Source organism: Melanerpes formicivorus, unplaced genomic scaffold (genome assembly GCF_026170545.1).
Source record: "Melanerpes formicivorus ecotype bairdi unplaced genomic scaffold, bMelFor1.0.p_v2 SCAF_120, whole genome shotgun sequence".
NCBI classification, from domain to species: domain Eukaryota; kingdom Metazoa; phylum Chordata; class Aves; order Piciformes; family Picidae; genus Melanerpes; species Melanerpes formicivorus.
Genome location: NW_027142472.1, coordinates 218,972 through 235,785, shown reverse-complemented (window position 1 = coordinate 235,785; position 16,814 = coordinate 218,972). Strand labels below are relative to the sequence as shown.

The following is a 16,814-nucleotide window of genomic DNA, read 5'->3' as shown; positions in this document are numbered from 1 at the left end:
AACAGCTGACTGTGAACAGCAGACATGCAGAGTCCTCAAGGAAAGGCACATTAGCATTACACACCAGGAGGGGCTAGACAGATTGTGGATGGGGACTGCCAACAGCTCCTGCTGGGTAACATTTTCTTGGCTAGGCAGATTTCATAGTTCAGGTTTTAGAGGAGTATTGAAAACACCACAGCGAGCATCTGAGAGAGAATAATGAACATCTGATTTTCTCTCTGCTTTGTCTGTTAACACCTCTAGCCTGTTCTTCATGTAAAGACAGACAGCAGTACTGAATTGATTTCAAATCCAGTAAGTTTGTCGGCAGTGGTGCTAACTTTTTCCCCCCCTGGAATTTCAGGGCTTATTTCTGTCAAAATTTTACAGATTTTACAGACCAGTAAGGTTTTTTGTTTTGTTTGTCTGGGTTTTTTGTTACCTCAAAAGGCACAGCAGCTGCTGTTCTCAGTTGTTACCTTTCATCTTCAGTTGTATTTAGTTAGCCACATACCTCATCCTTAGATGTTTCCGAGTCCAGCTTCATTGTGAGCAACATAACAATGTGAGGCACATCTTGCACAGTGTGTTGGAGCTCTGTCCTATCTTCTCCCCACAAGAGCCGCACCAGATTGTTCATGCTTGACTGCGCCCGTTTATACCTTTGCTGAGAAGTTTCTTCCAGCTCAAATATTGATGTTTCGAGTGTGAGTTTAACCTATTAAGATATTGAATTATTCTGAAAATGAGACTGCATTTACAAATACCTTAGCTGAAACAGATGCAGTTTGAGCCCTTTAAGAGATTAGGTTTCGTTAGCTTTACTGACAAAGATGTAAGCGTTCCGAAATCCCTGCTGCTTCAAGAACGCCAATTACATATTCAGCATTACATAATCACCTATTATTAAGGACAAAGCCAGCTATTACATGCTCTGTGAACCATATGAGCAAGCATGTGGTTTGGTGTGTTTTCAGACTAAATTCTTACGGTTTTGAGGATGGAAAAAAATATACTTACTCTGCTGGGTTTGTTTGAACACAAACCCTATTACCATGCTTTCGAAACACACACACAATACTCAGCTTCTTTCAAAACCTCAGCACTTTCCTGAGTGGATATCCTCAAGGCTCTTCCATGAGAGCACACTGACAGGTACCTTTCCACAGGAAAATCAATTCACCTTAGACTGCAGAGGTCTGTTAGCACTCAGTAATTCTTTCAAGCTGCCAACACTTTAACTCTGTTAACTGTTCTTAAAAGTCAGCAAATAAGAGTTTTGTTGCCGTATTTAACAACTGGGCAGAGCTAGCAAGAAGCATAAGACTTTTTTATATGCCTTGCTGTGCTATGTCTTCAGAAGAAAAGAAAAAATTAAAATCAGAAGCATAGGCAGAGCATTTTCTCTTAAAAAGCAATTACAGAACAGAACAGAACAGAATAGAATATTCAGACCAGGTTGGAAGAGACTTTCAAGATCATCACATCCAACCTATCATCCAACACCGCCCAACCATCTAACCCATGCAACCAAGCACCCTGTCAAGTCTCCTCCTGAACACTTCCAGCGATGGTGACTCCACCACCTCCCCGGGCAGCCCATTCCAATGGGCAATCACTCTCTCTGTGTAAAACTTCCTCCTGACCTCCAACCTGAGCCTCCCCTGGTGCAGCCTGAGACTGTGTCCTCTTGTTCTGGTGCTGGCTGCCTGGGAGAAGAGCCCAACCTCTGCCTGTCTACAACCCCCCTTCAGGTAGTTGTAGACAGCAATAAGGTCACCCCTGAGTCTCCTTTTCTCCAGGCTGAGCAACCCCAGGTCCCTCAGCCTATCAGTTTAGATAATCAAGCTCACTTTGTCAAAAATTTGCATGTTTACTGTTACTTATTTTCCAAATGAAATTACAAAATGTGAATTTTAGAACAAATACATATATCCTGCTTCACAAGCAACACAAAACCCACATCTGCTGTGGAAGTGTTTCACTATTTGCTTTACAGACCTTTTTAAGAGCACTGCCTTACAAAAATTGTGTTTGTTAGTTGTGCCAGCAGTGAACAACTTCTTGTGAACGAACACTTCATCCTTAGTATGAAAGAAGGGTATGAGAGAAACACCTAACTCTTGACTAAGCATAAAGTTGTCATATCTGAGGAGAATACATTGATTTACTTCCTTGGCTGATACCTGATCATTGGTCAAGTGACTGAAAATACATCTATTTGAACTAAGTAGGCATGCTCTCAGTTCCCTCTTTCTTGAGTATGTTTTTGCTCAACATTGTCTGCCTTGAAGTATTCTTTATGTGCCTACTGACTGAGAAGTTCTAAACAGAAAACATCACACCAAATCCTGCTCTTTAAAGGCAGTGAGAATTTAGCCCAATGATTGATGCACCAAAAAAGGTTTATATTTTCCCAGTCACAGTAAGTTTTGAGAGCCCAAGCAGAGGTAATTTATACATTTAAATCTAGATCATTTACATGTCTGTAACTGTATGTGTATACACATACTTGAAGCGAGTAGTTCCAGCAAGCACTGATGCTTTTAAACACCCACTGCCTGTCAAACTAGATCAGAGGGAGAGGTGCCATCATCAGCTCTTCCAGCTACACTATGTCACTGGCTGTCACCTTCCCATTCAACTCCCTCCCAACACTTCTCAGCAATCTTTCCCTCTCCTATTTTGGCTGCTATCAGCTCTTTGCTCTTTTCTCTTCCTGTTCACTGGAACAACACTGCACTCAATCCTGCACTCTTGCCATGTGCTACCGCTTTCTCTTCTGACAGTAATTCATCCCTCACTCTCTCCTCATCATTTCAGTTTGAAATCATTACACTGCATATTAACAGGATTTGAGGAGCAGAAACACCCTGCTTAGGAGCAGTGGCTTTTTAAGACCCAGTAACTTGGTCATTCACAGTTTTATAGCTGCACATTTTCTTCTCCAGCACTTTGTGACCCAGTTCTCTTTCTTTGTCACGCCATCTGCATAGATTTCAAAGGATTTTCCTTGTACCCTCTTTAACTTTTTGCAGATTTCCTCAAGGCTCCAGTTCTTTTTCTTAACTTCTATTACATCTTGTCTGTGGACACTTACTGATGACACTTCAGCTACAGCCTCTACACTAATGATGCACAGATGTAATTCTTGCTGCAGTCTATCTTTTATTCTATTTAAAAAACAAATCCCAAACTCAGTCTGTCTTGTCCTAGAGATACAACCATATGGCCCTCCAAACAAGAGCTCAATACAAATTGGGCCAAACAGAACTCCGACTCTCCCTCCCCCTGCAGGCATCTGTGCTGCCTCTCACATCACTGTGGGCCAGACCACGCCACTCAGGTGTGAAGTCCCTGTATTTTGAGAAAGATGTCTCTACGTGTTCCTTTCCAAATCTTGATTCATTCTGGCAGCCTGAAACAGGACATTTTTGTGGTCCCCTTTACTTTTGTCAAAGTTCCAATATATTTCCTGCCTTAAAAAAACCCCAAACTGTGAAAGAGACCATCTAGGCTGGAAAATGCTGTGACAGAAAATTCCCAAGAGATTTCAGTTCTACATACCCTAAAATCTACTATGTTTTTGAGTGGAGGGGAGATGAGCAGTGCACAGGATCTCGTTAAATATGTGACTACTGAATTATCTTTTTGCAGACATCTTTCACAACTTCAATTTAATTTCTCTAAGAGGAAGATCAATTCAGTGCGCAGCAGAAAAGAATAGCAAAAGCTTAGAACATGTTTGTACTGCACAGCAGAAAAGGAAAGCATTTGGAGACACAGAAAATGTTTGTTTTCCACTCTATAAATACAGAGCATGAACACATTCTCCATACTCGCAACAGTTCTCACAAAGAATTTAATCAGAGTGCAAGAAGGCACTGATGAAGGTGACAGTAACAGCAAACTATGAGGTACACAGATGGGGATTTTTCCACTCAGGAAAGTAGAACATTTTGTGACTTTCCATAGTCACGAATTTCATGACTTTCATCCATTTCATGATTTTCTAAGGTCATGCAATGCTACAAAGAATAAGACATGGACAGTTAACTACTCATAACATAGACCTTGGGAATAACTCAAAATACTTAGTAAGATGGCAGTTTGAAAGCCAACTACAATGAATTTAGCACAGATCAGTTATGTAAAACACTGCCACAGAATGCTGTGAAGGTCAAAGGGATTTTAAGAACCAGACTTAAAAAGGAGAAGGTACAAACCTGTAAGTAATCCAACAGGACCTCAACTACTGACCACTGGAAGTTGGAAAAGTATGATGGGAAGGTCACTCTGTATTTATTTCTCAGTACTCTTTACTTACACATTTGTCAGTGTAAGAAACAGACAATGTGGCTGTTAGACTCTGGGTCTGCCCCCAAAGGCAGCTTTCTGCTTATCTGCAAGAAAGCTGCATGGCTTAGAACACGGATTTTATTAGGCAGAGCTGGTGGCACTGCCTGCCTTTTAAGATTGCCTGCCATTTCCTGCCTCGGGTCTTTGTTTTCCATGTGCTTATGGTTTGCACAACTGTAACTCAAAATTTCAGGCTGAGATATCTGATTCTGAATGCCTGCCTCACACTGATTACTTTTAGAAAGCTTTGGGTAAAATAGTTCTGCAACTTCCAGCTCTCATGGCAAGGAAAAATAATTTCTTTTAGCATAGTCCATCTTCTCTGTCTTGTGGTGGTAGAACACAGCAGCAGCTCTTTTGATTGCAGAAATGTAAAGCTGTATGGAGAGCAGAATCTAAGTTTATCACACTACCTCAGGCATTGATTGAGGGGCATGCTTTGGACGGTCACATTCACTGACTGCTATAGAACTGGGACTTTTCACTCATTAGGTGACATGTAAGCACACAAACAGAAACAGTTCTGCCATTAAAATGCTAAATGCCTGATGTAGCATTTGGACTGCTATTGCTCAATAAATACACTGAACTACCCCTTATATCCCTAGAATCTACAGCCTAAGGCAAGAAAACCAAATTCCAGCAATACAACAAGGTGAGATGTTACACCACTTGTTGCAACTGAGAGTATCTAGGTAGTTAGCTTTTGAAACGACTTCCAGTCATTTTTAGCACTGAACCCAGAAAAGCAGAAACTTCAGCCTATGGTAAACCAGCATCAAACTGCACCTTTTTTGATGTTTTGCAGTGTAGGATGAATGACAATACATTTAGAATTCTGCTGTCCAACAGCTGTCTTCATTTCTAAATCTCAGAAACAACAACCCTCTGTTCCTTCAGCAGCGTGAGCGCAGTGTTCCACACCACAAAAAAACCCTGAACTCTGTATTTAAATTCTCCACTGGCCTATTTCAGCAATCACTCTTCTGGCTTGACTCAAACTGCACAGTAAAAAAGGAGTAATTGCACTTTAATAAAAGGTTTTGGAAAGCCAACATGACAAACAGTTACACATTTCAAGTAATTGCTGTCTACTTGACAGATTTACTGACAACGTAAACATTAAATTTGCATTAAAACTAACTGCTGCATAAAGGTTTGCAATGCATTTTAGCCATGAGTAACATGCAAACGCTAATCTAGCAAGGATACAATTAAATAAACTATATAATCTCTGCTTTTTACAGAATTCTCCATTTAATAACAGTTACAGCAACTCCATATTTAGTCAAAGACAGGCAAGAGAAGGCTTTTCTACCATGGAGCTCTGCCAATACCTGACCACAACTCTGGTAGCTTAGGCAAGCTTTATACTGTCAAGTATCTTGGACAGCTTCCTAAACTGACAGACTAATACTGAATCTTACTGCAGCTGCAGATGTAGTTCTGCAGGCACACTACCTAAGTTGTGAACAGAAGCATGCTTAACAGAATCCAAAATTTCCACTTCTTTTTATCTATGGACAGCAAAAAAAAATCCTCTTATTATCACCTCATATATTCTACCTCAAAAAAACCCAACCTAACTACCCAGAGGTTACATACTGTAAGAGTCACCCTAATTTAACCTGCTCCATCTCATATCTATACATTGCAAATTTTACCTCATCTTCCTGTCCACCAGCCAGTGGATTGAAGCAGAATTACTCAAAATGCTTAATTTTTATGCTGCTGACATCCCAGACCATTGACACTCTCCTAGTTTCATTCTGAAACACCTAGCTAATTCTTTATTGGTTATTTAAGTCTTCATTATAGCTTCAAAATTATTATCCAGCTATAAGAAAAGAGAAATGCAGTAGATTTTGGGGAAAAAAAAAACATTAATCATGTCAGTTTTGAGGGGCTTTATGTATCAGTTTTTACTGCTGTCTACTGTCAAGCTTCATCACTTTGGTTTTGAAAGATGTAAACCATTTAAAAGCTTTTAAATAGTCAGTAATTATTTTTTCTCTTTAAATATGAAAGTGGTACCAACTTTTCTATTTCAATTCCCTGAAACAGCTTTATCAGCACTACTTGCTAACTCAGGCTTCTTTTTACTCTCTTGTGGTTTGTGTGTCTTTTATATTGATGGAGAGAGAATGATTTAAGTATTTCTGTAGTAATTATGACTGGCTTAAGAATGGCAATTGCCAACAAAGCCACTACTATTCTGTGGCAGGCACAGTCAGTATCTTACTTCTTACACACTATTGCCAGTTTGCACATCTCCAGCCCAACAACCCACACCATCAGAACATGACATACCTTGTCCTTCAGTTGCTGAGAACAGTGTTCAAAAACCCAACCCTCAAAGCAATCATACCTGCCATCTTTACCCACAACTACAACTACTGCTGCTTAGGAGTTTGTTCAGGTCTCAGAGGAGTGACTTCCCCGTATTCAACAGAAGTAATTTGTTTTGATACAAAGGTTACCATAACAATGAAGTTGTTTTCTGATCAAGAACAGTAATAAAATAGTTTTTTTCCCCCACATACATACATAGCAAAGGTCTCTTCCAACCTCAACAGTTCTATGAGTCTGTGAGTAGTTCTTATAGGGAGACATGAATACTCAGAATTCTGCAAGCATGAATACCTTCGTTCTCACACTGGACAAAAAGATCAGGTGTTACGGTTAGTCTAATCCTACAAGCATGCTGCTACCTCTTGCACAATGTTGAGTGTGTTTTCTGACTCTGGCTGATGACAACCCAAGTATAAAACAGATGGGCTGTACCTCATGTCCTTTAATGGGACACTGGCTTTTTGCAGAACTTCCCAGAATTAAACTCTGAAATTTGTACTCTGACTGACATCAACCAAGGTGTTCAAAAAGTAGATGAGGAGGTTCTATGAAAAAGATCACCTAAGTTCTGTTTCCTAAGGAAATAGGCTAGAAACAAGATGAATTTTTTCCAGAGGACATTTGAAATAAATGTTCAACTACTATACCTGCATAGGGCCTGGAATGCAAGACAAAACCCTTTCTATGTTTTCAGAATTCACATCAACATCATTTACAGCAACTAGAGCATCTCCTGGAGATAAAACAGACAAAACCAAGAGAAAGTTAGCTGGTATTACACCACAACACAAAAGCAAAGAGTGTTTTGTTTTACAAATTAACATGACAATCAAACAATCATAATTGTCATTTTGTTACATTACAGTAGGCGGTTTCTGTTATGTTGAGAAGCATAGCTGATTACCTCAGTGCTCTTAAGGCCTTACTGCTACAGTTGTATCATTTGACAAAAATACTTGTCAAAGCTACTCCCCTCCATCCAGACATATTCTTGTTACTTGACTGGAAAACACAAACTTCACCAATCAAGTTATGACCAAGAATTAGCTTTTTTCCTTCCAAAACCACTTCTGTTCACTTGTCAATCCGCTTCTCCAATACCACCTCCACTGATGCAAACACTACTGCTTCCAAAATCACTCAAAAACTCACTCTTCCTATAGCAGCTTACAAATTCTAAGCCATCACTTACACCAGAAGTTTCAAGCACTGGTTGAGTCTAGCCATCCCTGAAGAATCCCACTATCCCTGAGCCCCTCTCTTTGAACTTGCAGGGTTCAGGGAATAATATGAATTCTAGAAGCTGCAATGCTGACAGCCATCCTTTTCTCCTGCATCAGGATGTGAAAAGCCAGAGGAAGCATTACAGCACCGTTCAACTACACCTGCAAAGGAGAAGTCCTCAGCCAGGCAGCAGCAGTGACATCACTCTTTCAGGCAGTGAAAAGAGATTAGAAAAAGGATATGGGTTCACAGCAAATGTGCATGTTAGTGTAACTGTATTTCAGCCCTTGATTTGGCAACAATAACGTGCTCAGCTGCAGGACAAAAGCACTGAACAACTCTAAGGTTCAGTATGTATTTCAAGCTTTCTAGGGAGAAGACTTGCTCAGCTCTAACTAACAGTGGTGATAATGACGTGCATACCAAGGAAAAGCAGAATCTGGGTCTTTAAGATCTCTCCATTTCCTGAGAATCTAGTAAAGACAAAGGAATCTGAAAGTTTAGAAGTCTGACGGTTTAGCATTATTTCTCTCTTCTACCTTGTTAAATACCATCAAAACCAACTCAAATTCCTCCCAGGCACCAGGTCAGCTGCTGAAAATAGTTGCAAAAGACAATTAAGGCCAATGAGAGAAAGAATGTTAATGACTATCAGCAAGAAAATACTGGATCCCCCCAAAATGCAAGTCATATTCCTCTTTAACACACTAAGCAACAACCAACTGCTCACTTTTTTACATTGAAGTTCATCCCTACTCTTTCTCACAGCAAAGCCAAGAAGAGGTTAAGTTTGATTATACGCACACAGAAACATTCTTCCTTGGAATGGATTACATTGTGGTTTTTTGTCTATTTCAAGTAATTGTGGCTCTCTCCCTAACTTCTTTGTTTCCTGGTACACAGCACAGAGACGTTTTTGCCTATCAAATCTTCAGCACAACAATAATTCAAGGTCAGGAAAGCTCAGTAAGTCCACGCCAGAGCCCCAGGACTTGAAAACTAGTAATCAAAAGCAGAGAATTCACACTAATGTAACAAGGAATTACAAACAGGATTACTATGTCCTTTGTTGCAGAACACTACAAAGATCATCATCACAAATAGAAGACAAAGCATAAATTCCTCTTGTACTCATCTGGAGCACTGTCCAAACAACATTTGTTTGTGTTCTATTTGTTTTTCTAGAGACTTCCCAATTCCATTGTAAAGGCAACAGCTGAATTACCTACATGGCAAAGCCATTCAAAGGAGCTGCACACATGTTGTGAAGACACACAGTGGAATATACACGTTGAAAGGAGAAGATCCATCAGCATTTCCATGTTATATACTTAAAGTGTTTTATTTATTCAGTGCTTAATGTGCATATGTAAAACTTTCATTGCAGCAGTAAATATTTATTCCATTCAATTTGTAAAAATGTAATCATCTACCATAAATGGAACAGCTTTCCAGATGCCACAGCCAAAGCAGTCCTGCAGGGCTGCCTTCACTGTGCCAGAAAATGCTCTATCTTGATGTAAACTGAGAAAATGTACATGTAGCAGTATAGAATTCCCAGAATTGAGGGCAGTGTTTGTATTTTTCCCTCCTCCTCTTTTTGCCAAACACAATGGCATTCAGAGCATAGAGACTATGAAATAACAGGATGAAAGACATCACTGGCACAATAGGAAGTGTGTGAAATGATGAACACAGAATATCTTAAAGTAGAACATGACCACAAGATTGATCCAGTGTGATAATTATTGTCAGTTGATGTATGCAAATGTTTTTTTGTTAGAGTGACACACAGAATCACACAATGTCAGGGCTTGGAAGGGACCTCAGAAGATCCATCTAGTCCAACCCCTCTTCGAGAGCAGGTCACACACACTGGAAGGTAGATTTTATGTGTCTCCAGAGGAGATTCCACAATCTCTCTAGGCAGCCTGTTCCAGTGCTCTGTGATCCTGACAGACTCCTCCAAGCTAAAGAGACACAGCTCCCTCAGCCTTTCCTCATAAGGCAGTTCACACCTACATTTTCTTTGAGAATTGTTTGTTCCATTTTAGCAGTGTGAAAAACTTACAGAAAATGAGCTTGAAATTAAGTCCATCCAACAAAATAGTGCCAACGTACAAAGTTTAACCTACTTTCATTTGCTTAATACTCAATCAATCTAGGTTAAATGACATAAAAAGGGTAAATGGTGTTTGTAGTTGGTTAAAGCTGATCTAACTTGGTGGGCTTGCAAAAATCAAAATTTCCCAGGACTAAAACATTGGTGACTTTCATGTAGAGAGACATTTCACTAGCAGTAGAAAAAAGCTGAACAGATGGTACTGCACATACGTTTTTCAGTCATCCTTGTGCTCTATGAAGTGGGTGAAAGACCCCTCAGACTGGCTTTTCCTAAGTACAGAGATCAAAGGGAAGTTCTTCCTCTTCTCTGGATTAGATGTATACACTTACAGAGACAAGAAACAGCCTTTTTTCCCAAACCTGACATAAAAGAACATAAAATTATGCATTTTTGAAAGGCTTTTTAAACAAAACAGTTGCATACAAAAATTTTACTGTGTAACACTAGATAGAGTAACACTTGATCTTCTCTTACTAGCTGGCTTTTCTACCACCTATAATATCACTATTGTCTGTCATTAGAGTCACCAGCATGGAAGTTAAAAGATTAGAATGTCTCACTCGGTTCCATTTTTAGTCATAGTCAGCAGCTGCAGTAGAGGAAATTAATTGTCTTCAGGCAGCTCCAGGAGATCAGACCTTGAGTCAACATATTTATCTTTAGAAAAATATATGTGCTCTTCTTTTTAAGGAATAAAGTTAGCTTTTTATTTTTCTTATATTTTCTCTTAAATCTCACAATGATAATAAAGCTTTTTAATTCTCCCCCTTGTTATAAAGACTCTCAGTCCACAAAGAAACTGTAAGATGTCCATATATGTTCTCTAAACACTGAATTTTACTGAAGGAATTCCTTCATATTTTTCTTGTTCTGTCTTTGCCTCCTTAGAAAAGACTTCTCACATCCAGTCAGTAGTAGCTCAGAACAGTGTATATTGACCTCAAACACCTAGTTTGCACACAACTGAGGAAATTCTTCCTGCTTTTTAAAAGACACAGTTTAGAAAGTCTTTGGGACTGCTGGCATCCCTGAAATGTTTGTTTCAGAACTACCTATGGCTTTGCCATGAGGCACAGGCCTATTGCTTCTGTTAAATATTCATTCCCTAGAGATAAACCTCCAAACATCATTTCTAAAAGCAGATCTTTGCATTAAACCAGGAGAGACTGACTGATAAGTGAATACCACATCCACACTGTGAGGGGATGAGAACATTTTTGGCTGAATTAAAATCAGAACCACAGTGTTCACATGGGAGAGGACTGAGGGCACTTTTGCATGAAATCCTCTGTTCTTGGTAATGATTTGGTGGGAGTACTTATAAATGCTCACATATTCCTTTCCAAAAAAGGCAAAGTATGGAACACATTCTACTGAAAAAAGCCAGATCAATTACTTGCTTTCTATGTTAGCAGGCTGCTTTTACCCAAACCAATGCTGTTAAGCTTCAAGAGGAGATTAAAAGAACATAAATGACATCCCAAGCACCACAGTGAGAACACAGCAGAGCTTACGCAAGCTGTTTCTGTCTTGCGTGCCCAACATCTCGACTTTGGAAAGCCTCCTCAACAACTACACCATATGTGGTCATTCTTCATGAAAATCTCAAATTCTGACAGTATTTTGGTCCTTTCAGGGACATTTTTTTTCTGACAGGACTCTTAGTTCTATGGTTTGCAAATGACAAAAGCATCATTTATCACAGAATGGTTTAGGTTGGAAGAGACATTGAAGATCACCAAGTTCCAAACCCCCTGCCATAGGCAGGGACACCTTCCACTCGACCAGGCTGCTCAAGGCCCCATCCAGCCTGGCCTTGAACGCCTTCAGGGAGTGGGCATTCACAGCCTCCTTGGGCAACCTGCCCAGCTGGAGCATCTAAAAACCCCAAACCACAAAACCCATTGTCAGAAGTGGAGAAAAGGTCCCAAGAAACTCAAGGTTCAAGAATCTGGTGGGGTTGGTTTGAAATCAAAAGCTTTTTTATATCCTATCCTGTCCCACAAAGCTGTGGCTACTTGGTCTATAACTGCAAACACAAAATCACCTGGAGACACCTCAGAGAAGGAGATGCTTGGATCATTTGAATGAGAGCTGGAAGATGACTGCAAGTTGTTTCATTTTGTGAATGGATGACTATTTACACCACCGGTCAGTGCTTTACCACTCACTTGGCTTCCCAGCAGTCAGAGCCTTGTTTATCAAAACTACAGAATTCCAATGGCAATATCTATGTTTTTACTGTTAAAATTAAAATGATTGCTACTTAAACATTTCCTTATTTGGGAAACACAAGCAAATAACTCTCCCACATACAATCAATAAATTACTGGATCAGAAACCCTTAGAAAACCATTTGTCAGTAAATGGTGTTAGGGTCCAGACCTTTCAACTGAAGCTTGTAACAGCAGCCTGTGTCTCATGTGTACTTGTTCAAAACTGGATTATTTACTCTCATCTTGAATATCATCCAAGATTAATCCCTGTTCCTGGATACTTTTGAAAAAAAATTGACACCTGTACCTGCTGATCAGTTGAGAGAATTCATATAAAACCTTCAAGATGTTTGGTGACAAAAGCAGTAAGAACAGAAGATAATTTCAAAGAGGGCAACAATACAATGCTCTGCTACTGAAAAGAGCAAAGTCATTGAAATTACTATTTCATTTGTGCTACATTTTAATGAAGTATCCCCTGCTATGAATTGGGTAGGATTCAATGTGAAGAGAAGAGACCAAGTTTCGCATATTAGAATAGAATAGAATAAACCAGGTTGGAAGAGACCTTCAAGATCATCATGTCCAACCTATCATCCAACACCACCTAATCAACTAAACCATGCAACCAAGCACCCTGTCAAGTCTCCTCCTGAACACCTCCAGTGATGGCGACTCCACCACTTCCCCGGGCAGCCCATTCCAATGGGCAATCACTCTCTCTGTGTAAAACTTCCTCTTGACCTCCAGCCTGAAATTCCCCCGGCGCAGCCTGAGACTGTGTCCTCTTGTTCTGGTGCTGGCTGCCTGGGTGAAGAGACCAACCTCTGCCTGTTTACAACCCCCCTTCAGGTAGTTGTAGAGAGCAATAAGGTCACCCCTGAGTCCCCTCCTCTCCAGGCTAAGCAGCCCCAGCTCCCTCAGTCTCTCCTCATAGGGCTTGTTAATAAAGAACTCAAGCAAGGAAAGAATTTTGCCAGAAGTACAAAAGACCCTTAAAAATCCATGAGATAAAAGCAACTGTATTTCATTTTAATCAAAATGAAAGTGACAGCAAGAATTGAAAAATCAGTGAGGGCTTTTTAATTTTGCACATGTCAAGATGGATGCTGCACTATTAAATATAAACCAAAAAGAGCAATGAACTGATAACACAAGGATAGAGAGGCATCTTTTTACAGTTACAAAGAGGCAGGGTTTTTTTTTTAGCTTGCAAAAATGTTGTATTTACTTTCATCTGGTCAGTGCCTGCATTCTGCTTGGTTAATAAAATACAGCAACAAGGCTTATGACTTCCATATGCAATCTTAAAACAACACACCATAAAGTGTAGTGCATAAATAATAAACAGATGTTTTAAGTGTTCAAAGCTGTAAGGGAATCACATTTCAAAATAAATTGAAGAAGCCACCTGAGAAAAAGTGATTATTCAGGGAGGGGGAAAAAGAAGTTATTTCTGCTAAAAAATGTTTAAGCAATAACCACTTCATAACTGTTTATTCAGAGGGGAAAAAAAATGCAGAGAGTTTAGTCTCCCTTAAACTTGAACCTTGGTAGACACTGAAATGGCTACAGATTCACAGATTGCATTGGAGTGAAAGGGACCCTCAAAGGTCATCTTGCCCAACCCACCTCCAGTGAGCAGGGACACTACCATACTTACCACTGCCAAATTAACCAAGTTGCCAATGAAAATAATCAATTGATAATTTGGTTATTGTTTAGCATATTTCAAATCCAAGTCTTTGGAAAAATAGTATTAGTCAGGGTTGGAAGGGACCACAAGGATCATCTAGTTCCAACCTCCCTGCCATGGGCAGGGACACCCCACACTAGATCAGGCTGGCCAGAGCCTCATCCAGCCTGGTCCCAAACACCTCCAGGAATGGAGCCTCAACCACATCCCTGGACAACCCATTCCAGGGCTTCACCACTCTCATGGTGAAGAACCTCGTCCTCACATCCAGCCTGAATCTCCCCACCCAATAATCTAGGGAGCTCATAATCTAAATAAGATGGGAGAGTCAGTAAACTCCATTGGGCATAACCAGCAGGGTTTCGGTAATAGGATGCTGCAGGAGTGACCTGCATGGCAGGAGGTCATGAGCTGCCTTGTGCTGCTCATAGCCAGTTCTGAGGCTGTGTAAGCCACTCAACAGTGCATGAAAACATCACCATGAGATCACAACACACCATTTTAAAGCATGTATTTTAAAAAGGAAAACACAGTATTTGTTTGCCAGAAGACCACTGCAGAAAACAGTCTGCACCACTGATGGCTATTAAAGTATTAAAAAGCACCAGAACAGGTTAATTTCTATGCATATTCAGGTCCATATAGATGGACAAACTTATAACCAAACCAACCAGCAGGCATCACGCAATACTGATCAGCTGTTCCTCATTTATGATGGCTCAAGAAGCAGCTGAATTTTGTGCAAATACTTTAATTTTAGTCTAACCACAGGAATACTTTTTACTGACTGTTTCCACAATTCACAAGACGATTCCTAAAACTTACTTTGAAAACAACAACAACTAGCAAGGTTGTACTGTATTTTTGTTGAACTTTCTGTCCAACTTCAGATCACATAAGGATGTGGGGAGGCTATCTAATAAACCAGAGTTGCTGAGAGTTGCTGAATCAGGCTTTGGGTGTATACCATAGCTATCCCCTCCTCTGATGTACAATACTGAAGCAGTAAACCAGAGTGTTTTGACCAACACAACTTATTTTGTTTTTTCCTCTATATTCTTTATACAAACAGCACTGAAACCTGACCATCTAATTTATGCAATGCATCCCTAATTCTAAACACCACATAAAACCACAGAATACTCAGTGTTGACTACAAATACGTAATTGGAAAGTATTTTTATATGAAAATTATACATCTCATGCTGTTGGTACAGAATAGAGCTGAGGAACTGCAGTGTGCTTAAAGTCTCTGTTTCCCATGTGCATAAAGAGGGCAATACTGGTTGATGAGAGCCTAAGGCATGTTAAACTGCTAGACTCTTTAGATTAACTCATATGTTCTTTAATCTAAAAAAAAAACCAAACCAAAAACTCCACAGTTTTTGCCCTCACTAGTTTCAGGATGCATGAAGTGCTACAGATGAAGCATCATCTACAGTTAGAAAATTAGCCTTATCTCCTGCAATTGACTGTCCTGACGCCACACCTGCTTTTGCAAACTTGCAGTTGTGTGCAGATTTGTGTCCAAAAATTAACTTACAGGTTATAAATACCCACTCTCACACTAATGAGACTAAATACCAGTAAGCAGATCAAGCTGAAACTCACTCCCTCCTCCTTCTCTTCTGCCTCCTCCTCCTTCTCCTCAGTCTACGTCCCCTACTTCTTGACTAATCAGTTCTTTCTGGTAAAATCTGAAAGTTATCCAGCTCTCCCTCTGGAGTATTCTTTAGCATCCCCACCAAAAACACATGCTAGAAGAATCAGCTAGTCAAAGCACGATTTGCCTTTTTACACACAGAGTGATGGAATTTGAAAAGCACTCATGCTGACTTTGTGGGATCTGCATTACTACAGTGTTAAGATTTCCATGATCTTCTAACCAACATCACATCTTTGCTCTCTCCCCAACTTCAAGAGTAACTAAACCACCTTCTACCCTTTACAGATGTAGGCTAACTGTCTTACATTTACTGTCTCTGAGGTTGGAGTCTTGTGGGTACCAAGTCCTCTTACTAGCCTCTTGATGTTGGAAGTTGGAGTATTTCTGCTCCTTCACTACCAGCCACAAAAGTTCATTCCCCTCCACTCCTCATGCTCAGGTGCTTGTCAGACCTTCTCTGATCCAAGTTTACCTTACTACACCAGCAAAAACTAGAAAGGCAGCTTTTCTTCTGTGTTAGTTTTCTGCCAGATTATTTAGTTGCATCAGCTCATGGAAGTGTTTGACAACAGCCAAGTCAACAGAAAGGAGAGATGGTCAGCTGGCTCACTGCCTCCTCAAACTGCAGCCCCTCTACTATGCATTTGGAGGCCTTCCGATCATAACTGCTGAAGAAGCAGCTGTTACACTTGCTAAACAGAGGAATATCCAAACAAGGCTGTACTTAAAATTTCTAACACATGAATTTATCTCACTCAGTATTTATCTCTCATTTTAATGCTAAAAAATCCATTAAAAACCTTTAGAGTAAAGCTTTTATCTAAAGAGGATGGTGTGGAAAAGGATGGAAATAAAATCCAGTATTTGGCAGACTATAGCTTTTCCCCAGTCCCACTTATCTACTGATCAAAATCTGCATTAAAAGTGGTGGCACTGGGGCATTTGCTACTTCAGATTCAAGCTGCTCACTCCCTGTATGCTTAAAGGATTGTCATCTCCTTGCTCTGTTAACACCTCCTCCTTCATGTCATGTTCTTAAACCCACTAATACGGTAAAACCGAATAGATAACAAAACACCAGATGCAACGGCCTTTATTTCAAATAATTGCTCAAAAACTGACAAAACAGTTGCTATAAGTAATTGCTTCTGTCTTCCTAGAAATATTCCTAGAGTCAGCTGAGGAAAATAAAGA

General features: G+C 40.0%; 1 protein-coding gene across 2 annotated transcripts in view; it reads right to left on the bottom strand.

The window, feature by feature from the left end:
* Positions 1-16,814, bottom strand: part of INTU (inturned planar cell polarity protein) — a 44,230-nt gene that overhangs the window by 17,203 nt on the left and 10,213 nt on the right. For both annotated transcript variants that reach the window (XM_068167583.1, XM_068167582.1), the window contains exons 3-4: positions 7,341-7,426; positions 497-700 (exon numbers count right to left, since the gene is read on the bottom strand). In XM_068167583.1, the coding sequence (XP_068023684.1) occupies positions 497-700; positions 7,341-7,426 (290 nt within the window). The remainder of the gene's footprint in view (positions 1-496; positions 701-7,340; positions 7,427-16,814) is intronic.